Raw genomic sequence first — 25,453 nt, 5'->3', positions numbered from 1 at the left:
TAGATTTGAAAATATTTAAAAAATACGACGTAACTTTAAGCTGCGTGTGGCTTTTGTTGTTGTTGTTCTCATAGTTGCGAACTTTGCTTGAACCGAAAAGGCCAACAACAACAACAACAAAGTCCATTCTCTGATCAGAGCGGACTGGTGGGCTGACGAGTTCAAACGCGCTGTGAGCCCCTCCCCCAACGGGACACCTATTGAAGCCTCCAGGCGACAAAATAACTCTGTGAGGGGGCGGCGAGGGGCGTCACTGTTGCCAGTTGGTGGTTAATGAAGAGAAACGGTCTCCAACTGCCATTTTCTCGTTTATTCATTCATCTTCAACCAGAACTAGCCCCAGAGCTCGAGGGGTTCTACCGGGCTGCGCCCAGCAAAGACAGTAAGGAGTTCAGTCGGGGACGCCGCGGCTGAGCCTTCATCTAGAAACAATCTGAGGCGGTAGCAACGCTGTGGCAGCCGCGTGCCATCCCCACCTCCCAGAGCTTTGCCCTAACTCAATCAATTAGATATTCTTTTTTTCTTTTTTTTTCTTTCTTTTTTTTTTTTAAAGAACACCGTGCTGAGGAACTATGGGACCTTGAGGAAGTCATTGGCCGAGTCTGCGCTTCCAACGACGGCACGCAGCTCCGCGGCAGCGCCCAGGAGGCGGACGGGGGGCTGCAACCACTTCCTTCCGCCGCCCCGGACGCGTCGTCGTTAGCTGCCCCGCCGCGGGCCTCAGGGAGGCCGCAGAGGCAGAAACACGGAAGGGCGCTCCTGCGCGGACCCAACACGCACGACACACGCTCGGGGACCCCCAAGCGGACGCCGAACGCAAAGGACTCGCTGGAGGAAGGCCGAAAACTGACCCCCACAGCGGCGGGTAAAATGCTTACCCAAGTCCAGCTCCGCCTCCGCCTCCGCCTCCGGGCGTCGCCGCGCCACCGCCCCGCCCCGCCGCGGAGGCTCACGGGACACGTAGTACGCCGCGCCCCCCTTCTCCTCCTCCCACCCCCACCCCCACCCCCACCGCCCCTTTCCCTCAAAGCCCCGGCTTCGGGAACGCCCTCTCGGCTCCCTTCGGCCCGACTTCCGGTCTGCTCGCGCGGTCTCGGCTCCCAGCCGAAGGACAGAGGGAGCCCCACTTCCGGCCGTTCGCTGCTCCTCCGCCCTTGCGGCGCCCCTCATCCACGCTTCCCCTCCGCGGAACGCGACGCGGCTGTCAGCCGAAGCGGAAGCTGAGGAGGCGGGCGCCGGAGCGCCCGGGTGGCGCGCGCGTGTTGCTGGGTAACGGGCTTTCTTTGGTAGCGGCTCGGCCTCGCCTGCTTCGGGTTGTGCCTCCTTCCAGAACCTCCCGAGCCCCAGCGGACGGGCCGGGCTGCGCCCGTTGCGGCGCAGCCAAAGCTTAAGAAATGGGAATTCCTCCGCGGCGTTCCCGGAGCGTCTGCCTTCTCTGGGGAAGCGGCGGTGTCTTCGAGGAAACCGGAAGCCCGTGGTGACCCCTGGCGACCCGGTTTGTTTTCGGTCGGTTTCCAAACACTGGGGAATCGAAACTCGGCGGCCCTGGGGGCGGCCCTACGTAGCCTGTCTTCGGGGTGAGTGACTCGCTTCTGCCGGGCTAGGGGTGCGGGCGGTGCCAGGACCAACCCCTGCTGCCGTTGCTGTTTCGGAAAGACACGTCATTTTCTTCGCAAGCCCGGGTCCCCTCCTTTGCGTAGGGCGCAGCCCACCCCGGGCATCCCTTACTCCTGTCACCTTTGCACGCTGGCTGCTCCAGGCCCTCCCTACTTGATCGTCCACGCTATTTCTCCCTATCGGTTATTTTCTTCCCGTACTCTGAATTACTGCGGCGCCTTTACTTCTATTTCATTCATTGAAATTGCATTTATATCGGAAACGAAAGAGGGACGTGCGGCTAGGACGGTCCTGCCTGGGGCAGCGAACCTCAGCCTCTTGTCTATTGTCGAGTATTCGTCAGTAGGTATTCGTCGTTTCTGCAGTGTGTAACCTGTATATTCGGCATGATTTTCGATCATTTGTTGAGTGACTACTACATACGTGCACGGTAGGCGAACTCTCGTCCCTGTAGATAAGGAACTCACATACTCGAAAGTGAAATAAAATATTCACTGAAACTGTAATAGAAGTTGAAATATAAACTGCTCCAGCCTGTGTTGTAGGAGATATGCCAAGATGATGGAAGAGAGTGAAGTACTAGGGTTGGAATTGGTCCGTGCCTCTTAAACATGGGAGCCTTTTCCCCCCCTACTATGGAATTTTAGATAGGATTGCTCAAGATCTCAACGCATTTAAGTGCTGATTCTCTAAACTTGCCATATCTAGTTTCCCAACCTGTTGTGATCACTCTCCACTTCAACTGTAAATTAGGAATGGTACAAAACTCACAAGGTCATTAGGAAATTTTAATGTGATATTGGTTATAATAGAATGGGAAGGTGTAATGGGAAATGCACTGGATTAAGTCAGAACATTAACTCAAGATCAAATTTTTCAGTTTACCCACTTGACACTGGGTCGGAGACTAAACCTCTCCTTCATATCTCCAAGGCACTAAAGCATGCTGGCTCTGGAGTCAGCTGGCTGGTTTACAGTTTTACAGTCCTGGCTTTCTCACTTTGGAACCTTTGCCTGTCTTTCAATCCACCTGTGGTAACAGGAAATTCTTGCCCACACCAGAGGTCTTAGAATTAATGAATTGTTATGAAAAACAAATAGGTAGTTCCCCTAAAAGCTGCTTGACCTATCATAAACACTCGGTAAATATTAATTACCTACAGTGAGCTTTTTACGATTATTAAATGAAATGTGATGACGTTTTTCATAATCCACGAATAGAACCAATGTAATTTATTTTTTCTTTCTTGTATTTACATTCTGGATTAAGGTAGTTTTCTTATCTCTATTAGAGAGTAATTACTGCTAATAATAGTAACATGTAGTGTATGTAAGTGCTCCATTCCATCCAGATAGGTTACTTTATGAAAATGTTGAAAAAAGTGCTCTTCATACATATTCTAACCCTGAAAAAATTTTATGATTCCCTAGCCGTAACACTTCTTTTGGATTACTGCAGTTTAGTGACATAACTCAGAGTTACAGAAATGAGAATGGAGTTTTTGCATATTGTATATCGGATACTGAGTACATTTTGGACATTCACTGAATTATACAGGGCATTTGAGTTCTGAAGTACATAGATGGAGTAACAGAATCTTGAAAAAGTCACTAGATTGTTCTTTTTTTATAAACTAGTTAGGCCATTCCTGCCCCTAATTATTTAATTAAAAATAGGGAGCAAAGGAGCATCTGGGTGGCTCAGTTGGTTAAGCTTTGGACTCTAGGTTCAGGTCATAATCAAGGTTGTGAGATTGAGCCTGGTGTAGGGCTCCAAGCTCAGCGGGAGTCTGCTTGAGATTCTCTGTCCCCCATCTCCCTCCCCTCCTTCCCTGTCACATGTGCACTTGGGTGCTCTTTCTCTCTAAAAACAAACAGATAAAATATTTTAAAAGTGGGGGTGGGGGGTGCCTGGGTGGCTCAGTCAGTTGAGCTAGACTTGTTTTCAGCTCAGGTCATAAGCTCAGGGCTCTGAGATTAAGCCCTGAGTTGGACTCCATGCTCAGTGAGGAGTCTGCTTGGGATTCTCTCCCTCTACCCCTACCCTTTCACCTAAAATAAATATAGTCTTTAAAAAAAAAAAAAAAAAGAGAGCGAGAAAGAGGGAAGTGTTGGTCTGTTTGCCTCCATTAATACTTAATCCTTCGGAAAGACACGTCATTGAAGACGTGAAGAGATCTTGACTGATCCTGTGAAATAGATTAGGGATATTCTAGCTTTTCAGAGGTAGAACGATGATGAAAATAAGAGGTTTAGTTCAGGATGCAATGTAGAATAGAGGAAAGAGCCTACTAAATAGTCCTTAATTCCAACCCTAGAATTCCTTCTGTTTAGGTTGCCATTCTATATTTGCATTGAATTTTACCTTTACAATTTAGGAAGGTGGCATCTTAGTGATGTAGTTCAACCCTGTCATTTTGTTGGGAAAATTTAGATCTGGAGAGGTAAACCATGCAGTAATCAAGGTGGCAGATTATAGACTAGAATCTGGGTTTTTGAATCTCTGGTCAGATTCTTATTGGAGAAAATCTGAATCCATGTTGTATTGCCTCTCAGAATGTTGTATTAAGAGCACAAATTTAGATGATAACTTACCTGAGTTCACATCTCAGTTTTGCCACTGATTGCTTATATAGCTGTAGGTAAGGTACTTCATTTTTTTCTGAGACTTTGTTTATAAATTAGTATAATAGTAACTACCTGAGAAGCTGGAAATTGCATTTGGTAGCACTAGTGCCTGGTACATGGTAAGTGGTGAATGAATATGGCAAATATTATGATGATGAAATATGACAGGATAATCATATTTTTTCCTGGGGAAGAGAAAGACCTGTCTGGTGTCAGAACATATTTCTGTGTTTTCTAGTATCTCACAAGCCTATATATTCATATATATGTATAGCATGTCTCGAGTCAGGGTCCTCTTAATGTTGATTGTAGTAAAGATTGAAGTTTAAGATTTTCTAAAATAATTCTTGCAGTGTTTGAATCTTTCTTTTCTTTGTCTCTCCCTTAGAAAACTACTCTTGCTCTCTTCTACCCATCTTACCTGGCAAATTGTGCCCTTTCTCCATTATCATTGCAATCTTGTGACTTATAAGAAATGTATATTTCATTATTTCTCATATATACTTGGCTTTCATCCACAGTTCTTGGCCCTAAGCTCCCAAAGCTCTTGGAATTTCCTGAGGGTAAGAGCTATAGAATCATCTTTCGTCACAATATTTGGTCTCTTCACCTTTTTTTTTTTTTCTCTCTCTTCACCTCTTTTACTGAAATTGTTTCAGAGCCATGAAGGTGAAATGCATGTCTTCTTTATTTATAACAAGCACTTTTCTACCAAGACTTAATTTGTATTAATGAGGTGACTTTTGGACAGCAACTAAGGATGGGAGCTGATTGCCAAGGAAACCAGTCCTATAATTAGAGGGTTGAAGTTTTCAGTCCCACCAATGTTGGGAGAGGGAGCTGGAATTTTAATCAATTGCCAGTGATTTAATCATTTCTATGTAAGGAAGCCTCTGTTAAAACCCAAGAAGAAGAGGGTTCAGAGAGCTTCCAGAACATTTTCACATGCCATTATGCCAGCCCCAAATGCCAGAAGGACAGAAGCTGCTTTGTTCAGGACCTCATCCCATGTTTCTGTATGGTCAGAAGCACAGGTAACAACCTAGGCTTACAGTTAGCATCCAAAATAGAGGGCAGTTTTGTGGGAGCAGGCCCTTTATCTGTGGAATATGTTGCTCTCTCTGGGTAGATAACATCAGATTGGAATTGAATTTAGGCTACCCAGCTGATGTCCAGTGCATTGCTTGTTGATAATGTGGAAACAACTCCCCTTCACACTGGAATTGGCTGACCAGAACACCTTTTAATCATTCTTGGGAATTTCATTGTTCTTATCAATAAACGTCAACATCTTTCACCTTAGCCCCCCTTTTTGTTTTTGTTTTCCTTTTTAAGAGAAAGAGTGCACATGCAAGCATTTTGGGGGTGGGGGGGTGGGAGGGGGAGTGGCAGAAGGAGAGAATCTTAAGCAAGCTCCACACCCAGCATGGAGACCAACTCAGGGCTCAATCTCAGGATCCTGATGACCTGAACCAAAATCCAAGAGTCAGATGCTCAACTGACTGAGCCACCCAAGTGCCCATCACCTTAAGCCTTTTTACTCTTTTATATATTTTCTTTATGTAAACCTCTAAGAAGAAAAAGTTGAAGTCCAAATATATGAAATATTTGCGTAATTATATAGATATATTTCCTATAGATAAATATCTGATTCTCCTATACTGTTTTGAAAAGAGAGAGATGAACATAAAGTTGTTTTCTATAGTATTAAGAACAAAATCTCCACGCACAAATTAGGTGATGTTTACCAATTGATAATACAGAACTAACTATGCCCACAAATGTTTAAGAATAGTAGTTACAATTGGAATTCTGTAGATCACATAGTAGCCACTTTAGAGTAGTGGCTTTCAAATTGGATAGGAACTTAAAAATCACATGGGATGATTATTGCAAGTTCAGCTTGATATTCACCCTAGATTTATTAGATGTATTGCATAGTTCTGTAGTGCTAACAATCAGTATTTCTTTGTTTTCCATTATCATTTTATTTATTTATTGAAATGTAGTTAACACAGAATGTTACATTAGTTTAGGTGTATAACATAGTGATTTAACAACTGTATACATTATGCTGTGTTTACTACGGGTATACCTACCATCTGTCACCATACAATGCTGTTAGAGTAGCATCGACTATGCTGTACCTTTCATCCTGTGACTTATTTTGTGTGTGTGTTGTTGTTTTTTTTGTTTTTTTTTTGTTTTTTTTTTTGGACTTACTCATTTTGTAACTGGAAGCCTGTACCTCCCACTCCACTTCATCCATTTGGTCTTCCCTCATCCCCTCCCCTCTGGAAACCATCAATTCTGTGTATTTCTCTGGGTCTGTTTCTGCTTTTGTTTGTTTTGTTAGATTCCACATTTGAGCAAAATCATATAGAATTTGTTTTTGTATGACTTAACTTCATTTAGCATGATGTCCTTTAGATCTAGCTGTGTCGTCACAAATGGCAAAGTCTCATTCTTATTTATGACTAAGTAATATTCCATTGTGTGTGTACCATATCTTCTTTATCCATTTATCCATCAGTGGACTCTTAGGTTGCTCCCATATCTTGCCTGTTGTAAATAATAGTACAGTACACATAGGGATGCATGTAACTTTTCAAATAGTGTTTCTTTCTTTCTTTTTTTTTTTTTTTTTGAGTTAATGATCGTATGGTTTTTCTATTTTTAATTTTTTGAGGAACCTCCATACTGTTTTCAAAGTGGCTACACCAGTTTGCATTTACAGCAGCATTGCACTTGGGTCTCTTTTTTCTACATCCTGGCCAACACTTATTATTTTTTGTCTTTTTGTTAATGGCTTTTCTGACAGTGGTAAGGTGATACCTCATTGTGGTTTTGATTTGCATTTCCCTGATGATTAGTGATGTTGAGCATCTTTGAATGTGTCTGTTGGCCATCCGTTTGTCTTGTTTGGACAGATGTCTATTCGGGTCCTCTGCCCAATTTTTAATCATATTATTTGGGATTTTTTGGTGTTGAATTATATAAATTACTTATTTATTTTTAATATTAACCCCTTAACATATGTCATTCGTAAATCTCTGCTCCCATTGAGTGAGTTGCCTTTCTGTTTTGTGGATGGTTTCCTTTGCTATGCAAACTTTTTATTTTGGTGTAGCCTCAGTAATTTATTTTTGCTCTTGTTTCCCTTTCCTGAGGAGACATATCTAGAAAAATGTTGCAAATGCCAATGACAAAGAGATTACTGCCTATGTTGTCTTGTAGTTTTATGGTTTCAGGCTTCACATTTAGGTCTTTAATCCATTTTGAGTTTATTTTTGTGTATGGTGTAAGAAAGTGGTCCAGTTTTATTCTTTTGCAATAGCTGTGTAGTTTTCCCAGCACCATTTATTTGAAGACTGTCTTTTCCCTATTGTATATTCTTAATTGACCATATAAGTGTGGGTTTATTTCTGGGTTCTTTATTCTGTGTCTTTTTTTTTTGTTGTTGGGTTTACTGAGCTTTGTATTATATCCTGAAATCTGAGATTGTGATATCTCCAGCTTTGTTGTTCTTTCTCAAGATTGTTTTGGGTATTCAGGGTCTTTTGTGGTTCCATACAAATTTTAGTATAATTCGTCTAGTTCTCTGAAAAGTCTCTTGGTATTATGATAGGGATTGCTTTAAATCTGTAGATGGCTTTGGGTAGTATTAACATTTGAACAGGTTGTTCTACTAATCCATGAGCATGGAGTATCTTTCCATTTGTTTGTGTCATCTTCAACTTTTTTTCATCAGTGTTTTATAGTTTTCAGAATAAGATCTTTCACTTCCTTGGTTAAATTTATTCCTAGGTATTTTATTACTTTTGGTGTAGTTGTAAATGGTATTATTTCCCTAATTTCTTTCTGCTACTTTATTATTAGTGTACAGAAATGCAGCAGATTTCTATATATTGATTGTGTGTCCTGCAACCTTACTGAATTAATTTATCAGTTTTAGTAGTTTATGGTGGAATTTTTCAGTATCTGTATAGAATTATGTATAGAAATGAAGACAGTATCATGTATAGAAATGAACAGACTTTTGTGCATTGATTTTTGTATCCTGCAAATTTACTGAATTCATTTATCAGTTCTAGTAGTTTTTATTGGAGTATTTAGGTATCATGTCATCTGCGAGTAGTAATAGTTTTGCTTCTTTCTTAGAAATTTGAATGTCTTTTCTTTTTCTTGTTTGATTGCTGTAGCTGCCATTTCCAGTACTATGTTGAATAAAAATGGTGACAGTGGACATTCTTGTCTTATTCCTGACCTTAGGGGAAAAGCTCTCAGTGTTTCATTCTTTAATATGATGGTGGCTATGAGGTTTTCATATATGACCTTTAAAATGTTGCAGCATGTGTGCCTTCTATTCCTACTTTGTTGAAGTTTCTTACCAAGAATGGATATTGAATTTTGTGCCTCTGTCACATTGGCAAGAAGTCTTGAGCTGTTGTGAGCACTGACCAGGGGTAGCCCAGTGTGCGCTTAAGGACTTGAAGCCCACTGAGGCAGTAGGCCAGCTAGGGTACCTGGATTCTGCTCCTGTCTACATTATCAAGGTGGAAGAGGAATGTAGACTGTGGCACTTACCAATCTCCCAACCCAGAGAGTTCCAGCAGCTTTGGCTGGTTCTTTTATTTCCTATAGCCCTTACAAGGTCATGACTTTTTTTTTTTCTTTGTGCAAGAGGGCAGACAAATCTGCTCACCATCTCCTGTAGTATCCCTCTACACTGCACTTTGCAGTGGCCACGGTGGGGCTTCCCTTTGTTATGGTGTCTCTGTTTCTCTTGCCATTCTCTGTGTGGTGTATCTTTTGTTATTCAGTCAGGCCTCAGTTCTTCCGGAGTGATTGCTCTAAAAATAGGTGTGGATTTGGTTTGTTCCTAGAAGAGTTGAGTTCAGGATCTTCTATATTATCGTCTTGGGCCAGCAATCAGTATTTTGAAGAGAGCGCCAAGTGATTCTGAGGCAGTGGTCGACATTTCACTGTGTCAAACTGCTCTGGGTCACCTCCAGTTTCTTACAGTGTGTGTTTGTGTGTGTGTGTGTGTGTGTGTGTGTGGCATTTTGATGTGAAATATATTTATTACTGATTTTTATGATCAAGACAGGTCCACTTAATCTTGTCTTTGGGTAATATTTTGACACTTGTTGAGTTTATAAGTTAAGGCTCTCAATTCCTGCTAGATTTTTAAAAATATTATCTAGTCTTTTGTTGATTCTAATCTTGATAATATTCTGCTTATGACACTTTTTAAAGATCAAGCACATGCTTGTTATTTGAAGGTAGTTTAAGTAATGGTAAATAAGGTTAGATGAGTATAGGATAAGTTTTCCCAAATGTTAGATGTTAAAAATACTGAATCATACTTTACTGTGAGGCAGACTACTGCAGCTCCCTTTACAAGAAATAAGGTTGAGAAGGGATGCTTACATAAGCAATTAAAACATAACCTACTTTGTTACTTGGCCAGCAGTTTTCCTTTCAGTATAATAATTTATATAATGGGATAACTGCCTTGTTGTTTTTTTGTACCTTTCTAAGATACAATTTTCTTTGGCCCTACATCTTTTAATTTCTTTAAGTCCAGTTTATACAGAGTAACATAAGCCTTAATACTTCTGATGCTTACATGATTTCACATTTATTTTGGCCAAGATAAGAATCAAATTTTCCTTTTTCATTTTATGGCAAATTTAACTTTCAGTTATTTTAAAACATTAAAATTGTATACATATCTGTGATACTAGATTTAATCTTGGGAGTATTTTAAGATTTTATTTTTAAGTAGTCTGTACACCTGGTGTGGGGCTCAAACCTACAACCCCAAGATCAAGAGTCTCATGGTCTACCAACCAAGTCATCCATGCACCTCTTGGGTGTGTTTTAATGTATGACTATTTCATTTACAATTTTAAGGACAGATAAGCAGTCTTCATGCTGCTTTCCAATGCATTCCAAGTCATGTTTATAGCATAATAACTACATATATAGAATAATAGTATAAAACTTGGAAGAAGCTTTTATATCCAAATAATACTTTCTCATATTTGGAGAGGACACCATATGTAGCTTTTAAAAATTTTTATTTATTTATTCATGAGAGACACAGGCAGAAAGAGAAGCAGGCTCCCCATAGGTAGCCCAGTGTGGGACTCCATCCCAGGACCAAGATCATGCCCTGAGCCAAAGGGAATGATCAACCCCTGAGCCACCCAGGTGTCCCCATATGCAACTTTTTAGTGATTTAAAAATAAATCACTTTTACTTTCAGCAGTAGATTTAAATATATAAAATAATCCAGTCTCACTATTCATTTTGTCCTAAAAAAGACCAGTTATACTGTGTATGTGATATTGTTACATCAGTATACCTCCTTCCATCTAAGGTAAATAAAAACCTTTTAAGGGGTTCATCGAAAGTTTTGTGGTTCTTTTTGTTTTGTTTGTTTCAGAGAGAGATAATGCACATATGTGCACACATGAGGGAGGGAGGGTCAGAGAGAGGGGGAGAAAAGTAGATTCCCTGCTGAGCTGGGGGAGTGGGAGTGGGATGGGAGGGATAGGTTGATGGTGGTGGGGTGGGCACTATCTCAGGAATCTGAGATCAGGACCTGAGCTGAGATCAGGAGTTAGTGGCTTTAACTGAGCTATCCAGGCGCGCACCCTCCCCCCCTCCCCAGTTATATAGTTCTTGATGAATTTAAGTATGTGAAGGATACATTGGGAGGGAAAAATATTAATAGTTCAGGCTCTGAAATCCAAGTGCTTGTGCTATATACTAATCATCTGATCTTGGCTAAGCTTTATAACCATCCCAGGCCCCAGTTTTCTCATCTGTGAAATGATTATAGTATGATTTTCTACCTCATATGGTAATCATGAGAATTGAAGGGGATAATATTTTAAAAATACTTAGCACAATAAACTAAGTAATTCATTTGGTTATAGGTATATTTTACAAATGTTGTATAAGCTTCACATTCTTGTATCATGTCTGGTCTCTTGAATTAACATAGAATAAGGACCAAATTCTATAGTCTCTCTATTATAAAAGAGCACCTCAGTTTGTTTCTGTTATTTATTTTTTATTTCACATTCTGCTGTTTCCCTTTTCATACCTTCTTCCCATTCTCTTTCAGGCCTTTGAACTTGTTTCCCCGATGGAAGTTATAAGTACGATGAAAGTAACCATTCTTTTCACCTAAGAGTGTGGGACTAAGAGCTTTTTGCTTTTTTATGATACCTTCTTTTAAAACCACTCCTCCTCCCCAACTCTCAATTCGCATAGCATTTTCTCTTGTTTCAAATATATTACTTATCTTTATGGTATTATAATTATTTTACTGCACAGCTGTCTTCCACCGGGTTTTCCTCCCTGAGTAAATTATTATTTCATGATAAAAATGAATAGGAAATCACGTAGCTGAACTAGTTAGAACTTTGTGTAAAGTTCTAAACCTCCGTGCCCTGATCCTTAAAGTACACAATCTATGGGACATCTCTTTTGTTGTGTAGAGCAGTTTATGCTTATTTCTTGTTTTTTTGTGTGTCTTTAGAAAAAAAAAGTCCCAGTTGGATAAATCCTGCCCATTTAGTTGGATATTAAGATATGAGAAATCATATGTCTAAAATGGACACAGTTTTTCTCTCTCCCTAAACTACACTGCATCCTACCCCTTAACTAACCAACTATTCTATTTGTCAAACTTTTAAGGTATAATGTGTATGAGAAAGTCTTATATGAAGATATATATGCATTATTTACAGTTTGCAGTGTGAGAATCTTCTTTCCTTTTGGAAAGGAAATAACATTTCAGCTGTCAGCAGTGTGATTGGTATGATTTATGTTTGCTGTTATTTTGGAATACATTTTAATTCACAGAGGGGAAAATAAACTCCTTTAAAGGAGGAAAACTTTTTCTCCATCACTAGAACAAAGCACAGCTTCCACCAGAAGGAGCAGGAATTAATTATGGTTTTGAGGATCTGCCACCTTTTTGGGAATATGTAGGTAGCATAGTCCTTTCTTATTTTTGGACTTTCTTAATAGGGTGGGATAGATTCTAACTTAGTAGGAGTTGTCCTATATGGTTAGAAATTTTTAGGTTGGTGTTGGTAAAGATTGAATAATAGGTTTCATCTACTCACATTGTAGTATATAGATTCATTTTTGCCTACCCTTCCTGTAATCCTAGATATAAACAAATTGCTGCATATACCAAATTCTGACATTAGTTGGGAACAATTGGAAGCTTTCTATTATAAAAATCAGTAAAACAAAAGATACAGTGATAGATCAGAACCATGAAAAACATTCACTTTTCCTTAATATTCATGTTGTCTGAAATAAAGCAACATGGTCTTCACAGTAGTTGATTAGGTACAAGGAGGGAGGTCAGAAGTTTTGGAGAAAAGTAGGCATAACAAAACATGGATTTTGTGGCTTAATCACCTATGTTTACATCTCATTGCTTACTGTTTTACTTGGGAAAATAACTTAAATTTCTTCTACCTCAATTTCCTCATCTGTAAAATTCTTCAAACAGTGACTGACACAGCAATCAAATGTTATGTCAAACAAAGAAGAATAAATAAAAATGTTTTTCATTAATTACTAATCTGAGATAAATGAAACTCCATTGATAGTCTGTATTTAGAATGCTATATTTGGAGTTTTATTTCAAACTAAAAAGTATTTAAAAGGATTTTTTGAGGTTCTCTTATGACCTGCAGTCCCTCTTATCTGTTTTTCCCTTGAGGTCCTAAAAGGTTTCAGGTACGATTTCTCCTTCCACAGTGTTTTTCAGGAACATAACTCTCAGATGGAGAAGTAATGTTGAACCTAACAGCAAAAGTGGATGTACAGAACAAGTAAATTCACTAACTACTGAAGTAACTGACTTCTCTTAGGTTTTCGAGTCAGGGTGTGATTTGAATCCTACATCATCCACTCTTCATTTAATAACCAATATCTATTGGGCATCTTCCACACAATGACAAGTTGGGAACACAGTGATGAGCAAAATAGACATAACCTGTACCCTCACAGAGCTAACTAACATCTACTGGCTTTAACTTGGGCAAATTACTTTCCCTCTTTGATCCTATAAAATGTAGATGATACCTACCTCATAGAATTGTTTGGATGAATTTAAATGAGATAATATTAAAAGAATGTACATGGTACCTGGGACATATTGAGTACTGAAACGTTAATTCCTTTGTCTTCTATTGCAAATGGACAACAAACATAATTACTGGTATGGAAAAAATATAGTGGAGGATGCATTACACTTCTATACTATAGTCTTGTACTCAGGAGAGTTTCTGAGAATTTATAATTTGGGAAGCTGTAAAACTTACTACTTACATCTGAAAGTGGAAATACTGGTAAGGAAGAAATATATGGGTATAAAATATTTAAAATGTTTTTTCCTATAAAAATGTAAGTCCTTACAGACTTTTTCTAAAACTTACTAATAATACCTTAGATTGTTTTCACATGCTTTTATAGGTATCAACTCTTTTAATATTCTTAAGAAATCTGTGAAGTAGTTGCTATTCTTTCTTATACTTTATAAATAAGGAAATCAAGGCAGAGAGATTAAGCCCAAAGTTTCACTGACACCAAGTAGTGGTTGGATGCGCCTCCTAGAATCTGGTTCCAGAAATCCATGTTCTTCACCACTATGTTATGCTGCTGCTAAAAGAAACAGAAATTTTTAAACATTACCCCAGTATCCTCACTATTCTAAATACATCTCTCTTTCTGCTCCTTTATTCAATGAGACCTTTTTTTAATATTCTCTCAAAAAGCTGTCATGGATGCACTGGTAGAAGATGATATCTGCATTCTGAATCATGAAAAAGCACAAAGGAGGGACACAGTGACTCCAATCTCAATATATTCAGGAGATGAGTCTGTTGCTTCACATTTTGCCCTCGTCACTGCATATGAAGACATCAAAAAACGACTTAAGGATTCAGAGAAAGAAAACTCTTTCTTAAAGAAAAGAATAAGATTTTTGGAAGAAAAGGTAATTACTATCTTCATTATATTTTATGACTTAATAATTCAAAATACTTGAAGTTTTAAATATTTTTCTGTTGTACTAAGTTTCCAAGGATAACTCACTGCTAATCCCAAAACTCTGGATACTGTACTTCTTTCTCATATTGTGCTTCACACATCTAAATATTTGTAGAATAGGATTTGGAATATATTTTTCTTGGAATTTTTTTTCTTCTTTTTTCAGATTGCCTTACGTTTGTAAACTGTGTGTATTTTATGTAGGATTTCAAAATCTGTGCAAAAAATGATATTCCAACAACAGAAATTAAATGTCAAAGGTGGAAGCTCCTGTAACATTGTTTCAGTGTTTAAAAATATCTTCACCAGGGGTGACATCTTCTTTCCCTCAATATTCTCTTTTGTTCTTAAACACACAGAATAATGCTTTTAACTTATAAATTAAAGTCATATGTTTAGCTTTCCTATACAGAAACCTGTCTTAAATGTTATAGAATATATAAGTTTGATAGCTGATGCCATTATAAATCAATCATATCCACTTAGCTTTGTGTACTGGGAAATTTTCATCACTCATCCTTTTATTTTTGTGTTTTAAAGTTTTTACTTAGTTTTATGTTTCTTCACATTAGATCATTGTATTTATATTTTATAAACAGCAGGTTCCCCAAAAGGGAAGGAAATGGATTCATAGCTGCCAAGGAAATGAATTATCTTGTTATAAAAGCTTTAGGATGAGGCTTGGTAGAGTTTGATTCATCTAGGAGAAGTAAGAGAAATGAAGTCAGTTGTAAAAATCATAATTTCTTGATATTCCTATGCACTGTCTTTAAGGGTAATCAAATTTGTGATACAGTCGGAAAGAGTGAGAAGAGGTAACATTTTGAAGCTTGTAGTTATGTTTATTTTAAAATTAAGTACAAAAATGTGTTTTGGTAGAGTTAATACCGGAAATATTTCTGTACTTTGTGACCAATAATTCTATACTTTCTCTCCTGGAATAATATAGTATTTAATGAACTAACACATTTATTCTTTAAAAAGCCAGGTTTACCCTAACTTGTCATTTTTCCTGAAGATGGAAATGAAATACTACTGGCTTGGAAAACATCTAAGTACTGTAAAAGAATGATGTACTCTATTAGTATGATGAATTAATATATGTTATAAAATGAAAAATACTGATTAAGTAAAAGCATAAAATAGAAGACTTTAAAAATATTTACCTGTATTTTTTTTTGCTTTCTTAATCAGTAAAGCATTTTAACCGTGGAAGTAAAATGTTTACTTAATTATGGTCCAGGTGTTATAATCCCTGCATTACAAAGAAAAGAAAGGTGTGGAGCCATCAGAGAACTGGCTTCTTTTTTGTTTTGTTTTGTAGAATACCTTCTTTAAGCTTTCTCTTCTAATTTTATACCATTAGCTTATAGGAGCTCGATTAGATGAAGAAACAAGTTCTGTGGGACGTGAACAAGTAAATAAAGCCTATCATGCATATCGAGAGGTTTGCATTGATAGAGATAATTTGAAAAGCAAATTGGATAAAATGGTAAGTTGGTTTGAAAACAATATATATTGCAAAAGGGTTTTCTTCAGGAAGTTTAAAATTAGAAATAAGAGAAATATTAAATAAAAAATTGAAAATATACATGCTTAAGGCAAAAACAGGAATTTTTAATGGTAATATTTGTAACATTTCTGTACAAAATAAATATATATATATAGTCTGTAATGATGTTTAGGACTTAAGTATATCTAACACTACTAACTTACTTTGAAAAATCATGATGTGGTAGAAATTGTCAATGTATTTAAAAAAAAAAAAAAAAGCCAGTGAATAATATATCCTAAGTTTGAAAAAGAAAAGAAATTCGTGAAAAACTGGGTTCATTTTCCCACCTTGCTTTTTAAAGGCCTAAATCTGTTTTTTTTTATCCCTGAAAATTAATATATATCAACCTATAGATTTTATTGAATGTAATTTGGCATTTTCCCTACTTAACTAGAATAAAGACAACTCTGAATCTTTGAAAGTATTGAATGAACAGCTACAATCTAAAGAAGTAGAGCTCCTCCAGCTAAGGACAGAGGTGGAAACTCAGCAGGGTATGCCACTTATTTGTTACAAATATTATAATGGAATCAATATAATTTTCCATTTATGTGTATTATATCCATTATCCGTTTTCTATATCTGTGTGCTAAGGTCTTAACTTATTTTACAATTTTTAGGCTTAACATTAATTTCTCTGATCTGCTTTCACCAAAATATCAATTCCTTTTAACTTTCCCTTAGATATAAATTGATTTTTTCCTAGAGAAAACTTGATGGTTTTTATTCAGGGTTAGTTTGTGATGAAGTAGAACTCCATCCTTGTCAAAAACGTCTTGCCTGCTGGTATGTCCTGGCTTTTCCTTTCTACTGAACTTTTTTTTGCCCATTCATAGGTTGTCATGGAGTAGTTACAATTAACTTTTTTTTTTTCTTGTAAATATCTGAAGGTTGTTAAAATGGACAGATGAGATGCTGGAGTAAATAGGTTTTGGATCATATGGTTATTGGCCTGTTCCCATGAACATTATGATGGAACAAGCTGAAGAGTAGGCATCTAAGAGAGACCTTTTGATAAGGAATTTGAGATGAGCTCTCTTACAGTAGCTGGTTGGGGATTTTTCTAGATAGAATGACTGAAGAACTAAGTCAAAGGTAAATCGCTATCCAGTTGTATTGAGTTTCTACAGTAGATGTTCATGAATAAATTGTTTTGACCTCATGTTCTAGGCTTGATGGTCATACTTTATACTCTGAAGGGACTAGATGGAATGATTAGATACATGAGCTTCAGTTTCCTCACTTCACTTAATTTTTATCACTGTCTTAACCTTGACTTATATATTTTTGACTTGTCTAGTTATAGCATGTGTTTGATTAGTGTTGTATATTTTAAAGTTCCAGACTGACAAACTTGTACGTTAAACAGAAAATCAGGGGTAGAGGTGATTAGTACATTCTTAAATAAGATTGGTAGATTTCTTATTCTCATTAGCATAGATCTTTTAAAGTAATTACTGTTTTTTAAAAACTATTAGTTGTGAATGTTTTATATTAGTTTTTATATTGTCTGCACTTCACTAGTATAACCTTTATGGAATTATGCAAAGGTAGAAAGCAGAAATAACAATTTTAATGTTCATCCTTTTTTTTTTTTAGTGATAAGAAATTTAAATCCACCTTCATCAAACTGGGAGGTGGAAAAGTTGAGCTATGACCTGAAGATCCATGGTTTGGAACAAGAGCTGGAACTGATGAGGAAAGAATGTAGTGACCTTAAAATACAGCTACAAAAAGCCAAACAAACGGTACTACAGAATTAAATTGAGAAATTCAATATTCTGTGTATGCTATTTGTAGGTTTTATAACTAAGGATTAAATCATAGAGTTAACATATAACTACTTAGTTACATTCTCTGAAAAATTTACCTTTATCTTCCCTTTTAACTATTTTGTCTAAAATTTAATATACTGTTTACTTTTAGCATAATCCCAGAATTATATAATTTTATCGTTTTAAAAAGCTCATTTACTAGTTTATTAAAGCTGTTCCTTTTAAACTCCTTTTCCTTCAGTTTCCTTAAGTCCTTTTTTCCTATAAAATCTAAAGAGTACTCAAGTTTTATCGTTTTAATAATTTGGTTAATGTAGACACCACAAGAGACAACTCAGTTTTTATAATTCTGGGAAAAACAAACAAACAAACAAAAAACCTGACAGAGTCTACTAATTTTCAAAAATCTAATACTTTGGGGGCAACTTTAATTTTCAGCAAATAGCTGAGATTTTAAAATTGAGGGAAAAAAAGCAAAAACAAAAAATTCTGCTGAGCTTCTAAAGTATGGTTAGCCTAAAGTCATCCACCAAAACACAAGTTGCCTCTCAAGTCTATTTGCTAATACTTTACATTGGGTTCTAACATACTTGATTGGAAGTTTTTAGATATCATGACAGTGCTGAGGAGAAAAAGAAGAAATGGTAGAGAACAGTGTGAGAACAATGAACCAAATGCAAAGTTTGAAATTGTTACAAGAAAAGTTTAGTAGTCTACAGTCCAACAGCAATTTTATACACTCATGTATTTTAAATAAGTTAATCAGTTAGACAATTATTTGTCAGCTTAACCATTTTGCCCATCAGAGCATTCTAATCCCATGAGGAGCTGTGTCATCTACCCCAGATTTCTTTTAGGATGCCAATAACTGATAAAGACACTACTTCCCATACTCCCTGACTGCTAGCCAGGACATTGCCCCTAAATCCCAACTGTCCTTAAATGAAACTGACATTTCTCTCTTCTATAATATAGTTTTTATTCAAGGTGACCAAAACTTACGAATGAGCTAGGCATTAAGAATAATATAGCATTCCACCTTGGTCTTGGCCGGATGAATTCCTCGAAACTGGACAGTGAGAACTTGATTTCAAGACCCCAGACCCAATAAAAGGGAAACACTAGAGAAATTATTGTCAGTTCCTATTAGGGCAAAATACTTTTCCTACTTGACATCTGGAATTAATTTCCCCTGCTTTGAACCTGTGATTACATATCACCATTCCTTCAAAGGCTTCCAGCATCCTGTCCCACAAACTTAGGTGTCATGGTCCCATGAGAAGCTAACTGGCTAGCTGGCTGGCTGGGTGCTTGTTTATATACTTTTTCTTTTTTAATTTTTAAAAATTTTTAATTCTAGTATAATTAACATATGGTGTTATTTTAGTTTCAGGTGTACACTATAGTGATTCAATAACTCTATAGCTTACTGACTCATCATCATAAGTGTACTGTTAATCTCTTTCACATATTTCACCCCTCCCTTCTACCTCCCCTTTGATAACCATCTATTCATTCTTAATAGTTAAGAGTATATTTTGGTTTGTCTCTTTTTTTCTTTGTTATTTTTTAAATTCTACATATGCATGAAATCGTGGTATTTGTCCTTCTCTGACTGGCTTATTTTGCTTATTTGCATTGTATTGTCTAGATTCATCATGCTGTGGCAAATTGCAAGATTCCATAAAGGCTAAGTAATAGTTCCTTATATATATATGCACACACACATAGACATATATACTGCATCTTCTTTTTCTGTGTTTATGTATTGATGGACAGTGGAACAGCTGCCATATCTTGGCTATTTTAGATAATGCTGTAGTAAACATAGGGGTGCATATACCCTTCCATTAGTGTTTTCATGTTCTTTGGGTAAATACCTAGTAGTGAAATTACGGACTCATGGTAGTTCTATTTTTAACTTTTTGAGGAACCTCCTTACTGTTTTTAAAGCATCTACACCAGTTTTCATTCCCACCAACATGTTTGAGGGTTCCTTTTTCTCCTTATCAAAGGAGATATTATTTATTTTAGCCATTCTGACAGGTGTCAGGTTATGTTTCATTATAAAATTTTGATTTGCATTTTCCTGATGATGAGTAATGTTGTGCATCTTTTCATGTATCTTTTGGCCATCTGTATGTCTTTGGAAAAATGTCTGTTCATATTTTCTGCCAATTTTTAATTGGATTATTTTTTAGGTATTGACTAGTATAAGTTCTTAATATGTTCAAGAATCCTAGCCCTTTTCTGGATATGTCATTTGCCAGTATCTTCTCCCATTCTATAAGTTGTCTTGTAGCCTTGTTGATTGTTTCCTTTGCTGTGCAAAAGTTTTTAATTTTGATGTAGCCCAGTAGTTTGTTTGCTTTTGTTTCCCTTGCCAAAGGAGACATACAAAAAAATGTTGCTGTGGCCAGTGTCAGAAATTACTGCTTGTGCTCTCTTCTAGGATTTTTATGGTTTCAGATCTCACATTTAGGTCTTTCATTTATTTTGAGTTTCTTTTTGTTAATGATACAAGAAAGTGGTCCAGTTTGATTTTTTTGCATATAACATATAGCTGTCCAGTTTCCCCAACACCATTTGTTGAAGAGACTCTCTTTTTCCCATTGCATATTCTTGCCTCCTTTGTCAAAGATTAATTAACCATATAAGTATGGGTTTATTTCTGAGCCCTCTGTTCTGTTTAATCTGTGTGTATTATTTTTGTGCCAGTTCCATACTGTTTTGATTACTAAACTTTGTTGTATATCTTAAAATCTGAGATTGTGATATCTCCAGCTTTGTTGTTGTTTCTCAAGATTGCTTTGGGTATTCAGGGTCTTTTGTGGTTCCATACAAATTTTAGTATAATTTGTCTAGTTCTCTGAAAAGTCTCTTCGCATATTGATAGGGATTGCATTAAATCTGTAGATGGCTTTGGGTAGTGTGAACATTTTAACAGTTCTGCCAATCCATGAGCATGGAATATCTTTCCATTTATTTGTGTCATCTTCAACTTTTTTTCATCAGTGTTTTATAGTTTTCAGAGTAAGGTATTTTACTTTCTTGGTTAAGTTTATTCCTAGGTATTTTATTATTTTTGGGTAGTTGTAAATAGAATTGTTTTCCTAATTTTTTCTGCTCCTTCAGTATCATTTATTAGTTTTAGTAGTTTATGGTAGTTTAGTAGATTATGGTGCAGTCTTTTAGGTTTTCTACATACAGTATCATGTCATCTGCAAGTTATGATAGTCTAATTCTTCCTTACCAATATGAACGCCTTTTCGTTTTTCTTGTCTGATTGCTATGGCTCTCATTTCCAGCACTATGTTGAATAAAAGTGGTGAGAGTGGACATCTTTGTCTTGTTCCTGACCTTAAGGGAAAAGATCTCAGTTTTTTACTCTTGAATATGATAATAACTATGGGTTTTTCATATATGGCCTTTGGTATGGCCTTTGGCTTGTGGTATGTTTCCTCTATACTTTTGAGGATTTTTATCATGAATTGATATAAATTTCGTCAAATGTTTTTTCTGCATCTATTGGAATGATCATATGGTTTTTATTCTTTGTTTTTTTTTTTAATTTTTTTTTTTTTTTTCTGATAGGCACACACAGAGAGAGAGAGAGGCAGAGACACAGGCAGAGGGAGAAGCAGGCTCCATGCACTGGGAGCCCGACATGGGATTCAATCCCGGGTCTCCAGGATCGCACCCTGGGCCAAAGGCAGGCGCTAAACCACTGTGCCACCCAGGGATCCCTATTCTTTGTTTTGTTCATGTGATTTATCAGGTTGATTGATTTGGGAATATTGAACCACCATTGTTTGCATCCCAGGAATAAATTCTACTTGACCATGGTTTATGATTTTTGTAATGTATTTTTGGATTTGGTTTGCTAGTATTGTGTTGAGGACTTTTGCAGCTATGTTTATTAGTGATATTGGCCTACAGCTCCCTTTTTTTTGTAGTGTTTTTATCTGGTTTTGATATCAGGGTAATGCTGGCCTTTTAGAATTAATTTGGAAGCTTTCCCTTCTCTTCTAATTTTTGGAATAGTTTGAGAGGAATATGTATTAATTCTTTAAATGTTTAGTGTAATGCCTGTGAAGCCATCTAATCCGGACTTTTGTTTGTTGGGAATTTTTTTTTTTTTTTTTTTTTTTTTGTTGGGAATTTTTTGATTAATTATTTAATTTCATTGTTGGTAATTGTTCTAATTTTCTACTTCTTCCTGATTAAGTGTTGGGAGATTATATGTTTGTAGGAATTTCTCCATTTCTTTTAGGTTTTCTAGTTTGTTGGCATATTTTTCATAATATTAGCTTAACAATTCTTCATATTTCTTATGTTTCCTCTTGCTACTTTTAAAATTGATCATTATCACTACTTTTTGCCATTTTAGTTACTGTTTGTCTTGTTGTGGACCAGTTGGGATGATTTTATTGGAGGCATTCTGTGCCTCCTATATCTGGATTTGTTTCTTCTCCCAGATTTGGGGTTTTCACCTCTTACTTCTTCAGCTTTTCTACCTCCTTTTCTTTCTTTATGGTAGCCTTGTTATGGTAATGTTACCACACTTGATGTCATCACTGATTTTCCTAAATCTAATTTCTTTTCAGTTTAATTGCTTTCTATTACTCTGTCCTCCAGGTCGTGCATCCTTTTTTCTGCTTTCTGTAGTCTGCTGTTTTACCTAGTGCATTTCTAATTTCAGCTGTTGAGTTATTAATTTCTGATTGTTTACTTTTTATGGTTTCTAGCACTTTTTTAAGGGTCTCCTTGAGGTGGAGGACCTTAAAAGTCCAGTGAGTGAGTATCTTTATGACCATTATGTTAAATTCTCCATTAGGCATATTACTTACCTCTGTTTTGTTTAGCTCTCCATGATCTTATCCTTCTTTTTTGGGGGACATAATCCTCAATTTTGTCTGTTTCTCTGTGTTAGGAAAGTCTGCTATGCCTCCAGCTCTTAAAGTAGTGGCCTTAAAAAGAAGAGGTCTTAAAAAAAAAAAAAAAGGAAGGAGAGGTCTTGCAGTACTCTGTAGTATGATGTCCTCTGTTCACCAGAACTTCATGTTTCAGGGCTGTCTCATGTGTTTGTGTCACCCTAATGTTTGGCTTGCACTGCTTTTGCCTTCAGTCTACAGTGGCTCTCTGTTCTGAGCAGGGTCTGGTTCCAGTGTTGTTAGTGAGCCAGTTTTGGGCTACCTTGGGCTTGGCTTAAGGCAGACCAGGCTTTTCCCAAACACAGTAGTACTGAACTTCAGGACTTCCTCTGTGTTGTGCCTCCAGAAGCTTTTGTTGGTGGGCTGGTACTATAGTGAGACCACATGTCTATCATGCTGTCCACTGTACTGGCCACAGCTCGACTGGTGTATATGGTTATTGGCCCTTTTCCCCAGGGCAGAAGTCACTTCGGAGTGGTACTATCCTTGTCAGGGCTGCCTACATAATGCCAGGGTTGTGGTACCTCTTTGGATGGGCTCTGGCCAATGACATATTGTAAGGGGCAGGTTGACAAGAGAATGTACGGGCAGGGCACTTGGTGTTAGCAAGGTTTGATGAGGTCTGCTGTGGGTGGGAGCTGGAGCTGCTTTTGAAAACTGCTTTATGGCTAGTGGGGGTGAGTCTGCAAGGGGTGGGGAGTGCTTGCAGTGCCAGCAAGGTCTGTGTTGGTCTACTGTGGGAGGGTACCTACTGCTGCCAAATCTGTGGAGGCTGGTTGGGTTGGAGAGAGCAGAATTGTAGAAGCATGTAGGGTACGCTGTTAGCAACCTAAGTGGAAAATGTGCTGCATTGATTCCCCCATGTATCCATGTAAATAGGGCCAGGCCTCAGGGAGGGAAATGGTGCCCACCAGCCTTTTTGTTCTTAGAGAAGTCTCAAGGATCCCTCCTCCTCCAGCACATGTTCTGAGATTAGTAAACTAGTCTTTCATATATACCAGAGGCATTTTTCAAATGCTGCTTTTGTGCTGTATCTTATTGGGGCTGATTATGCTTGTCTTTAAGGGCCAGAATTCTGTTTCCTCTTGTCCTCCCTTCTCCCAGAGCTGAGTCCACCAAATTATAGTCCCAGGTGTTAAGCCTCAGTGATTATAAGAACTACAGTAATTAGGCCCCTCTGGGTTTTCAAAACCAAATGTTATGGGAATTTGTTTTCCCTGTGTATGTTTCCTACACCGGGGGTGCCTGGTGTAAGGGTCTGTTTTTCTCCCTTCTCCATGCCGGTGGTTTCGCTCCCGCCTACAGGCAGTCCTGTGGGTGGGTCTCTTTAGCTCCTGCCTGCATCTCAGCTCTTCCTACTTCTGCAGTGTGGCCTCTTTACCTTTTGCTGTAGAGTCTGTTCTGCCATTTTTTACACTGATGTGGATATTATCTGGTTGTATCCGTGGAATGAGGTGAACATAGGAGCCTCCTACTCTGCCATCTTCTTTTATTTTTTTTAATTTATTTTTTAAATATTTTATTTATTTATTCATGAGAAACACAGAGAGAAAGGCAGAGACACAGGCAGAGAGAGGGAGAGAGAGAGAAAGAGAGAGAGGCGCAGAGACACAGGCAGAGGGAGAAGCAGGCTCCATGCAGGGAACCCAGTGTGGGACTCGATCCTGGGTCTCCAGGATCAGGCCCTGGGCCAAAGGCAGCACTAAACCACTGAGCCACCGGGCTGCCCTGCCATCTTCTTTTAGAGGCTTAAACTTTTTTTTTTTTAAAGATTTTGTTTGAGCCAGCACATACGAGAGAGTGAGCACGAGGGGGGGGGGGTAAGGCAGAGGAGGGAGAGGCAGACTACCCTCTGAACAGGGAGCCCGTTGTAGGGCTCGATCCCAGGCCCCTGACATCATGACCTGAGCTGATGGCAGAGACTTAACTGACTTTGCCACCCAGTTGCCCCTAGAGGCTTTTTTTAAAAAGATGTGCATGCGAGAAAGGATCTGTACCTTGAAGTTCTGAATTATCATTGTCAATAAACAGATTTTCTTTGAAAGGAAATTGATAGCTTTTTTACATAATGGATATTTGCTTACAGAGTATGAAGCAGTACCATAGAATTTTAGTACCATAAAAAACTTGGCTCATAATTATGGTGTTGCTTATATTAACTTTGTAACATTAGGAACATTTAATTCTTCTGAACTTGTTTTCTATAAACTTTTAAATATCTCCTTTTTCCATAAAGCTTAAATAACGTGTAGCACATTTAGTACAATACCTAGTATATAGTGAATTCAGTAAGTCAGTGTATTTCAAAAAAACTGAGGTAATCTAGAAAAACAGTACTGTTAAGGGGGTTATAGTTCAGTTCTGATTAGTTACTCTTTTCCACTAGATGGTGCTAGGGGATAAATTTGCTTTTAGTTTAATTCATCTATCATAAATCATAAAAGACATTTGAAGGTAGAAGAAACTTTAGAAATCACTTCGCTTACTGCTGAAAAGGCATTTGAAAGATTAAGAAACTTGAGAGTGAATTAAAAGGAATTTTTTTTTTAAGAGTTGGTTCCCACCTTCGTAGGAATTTATTTGGTGGAGTGGTCGGGGGAGAGATTTAAATTTTAAAAATGCTTACACCTAAGATAAATGAACCAGGAATAGCAAGAGTGGAATGCCTAATATAAACTTATCAGAGGTTCCAAGTTGAAATCTTAATGTTGTGAGAAGTGTACTTTTAAATTTTGTTTCAAAGGGATTGCTGATCAGAGTCCTTTTGAACATGAGAATCAAAGAACAAGTCAGAGAAAAATTTATGTTCACTTTATTAATCTTGCTTTATCTACTGCAGCCATATCTACAAG

General features: G+C 37.5%; 2 protein-coding genes across 6 annotated transcripts in view; one reads left to right on the top strand and one right to left on the bottom strand.

Annotated features, from left to right (window-relative positions):
* Nucleotides 1-1,009, bottom strand: part of ZCWPW2 (zinc finger CW-type and PWWP domain containing 2) — a 146,142-nt gene extending 145,133 nt beyond the window's left edge. For 4 of the 5 annotated variants that reach the window (XM_077865531.1, XM_077865530.1, XM_077865534.1 and 1 more), the window contains exon 1: nucleotides 879-1,009. The gene's annotated coding sequence lies outside the window, so the exon portion shown is untranslated. The remainder of the gene's footprint in view (nucleotides 1-878) is intronic. The other variant, XM_077865529.1, reaches the window with a different exon arrangement.
* Nucleotides 1,010-1,084: 75 nt separating this feature from the next.
* AZI2 (5-azacytidine induced 2) overlaps nucleotides 1,085-25,453 on the top strand; it is a 36,070-nt gene continuing 11,701 nt past the window's right edge. Inside the window, exons 1-5 of the mRNA XM_077865527.1 lie at nucleotides 1,085-1,577; nucleotides 14,064-14,284; nucleotides 15,704-15,829; nucleotides 16,287-16,386; nucleotides 17,492-17,640. Coding sequence (XP_077721653.1) covers nucleotides 14,069-14,284; nucleotides 15,704-15,829; nucleotides 16,287-16,386; nucleotides 17,492-17,640 — 591 coding nt within the window. The 5' untranslated portion in view covers nucleotides 1,085-1,577; nucleotides 14,064-14,068. The remainder of the gene's footprint in view (nucleotides 1,578-14,063; nucleotides 14,285-15,703; nucleotides 15,830-16,286; nucleotides 16,387-17,491; nucleotides 17,641-25,453) is intronic.

Source organism: Canis aureus, chromosome 22 (assembly GCF_053574225.1).
Source record: "Canis aureus isolate CA01 chromosome 22, VMU_Caureus_v.1.0, whole genome shotgun sequence".
Classification (NCBI taxonomy): Eukaryota; Metazoa; Chordata; class Mammalia; order Carnivora; family Canidae; genus Canis; species Canis aureus.
The sequence above is the reverse complement of the archived record's forward strand: the minus strand, read 5'-3'. Positions and strand labels throughout refer to the sequence as shown.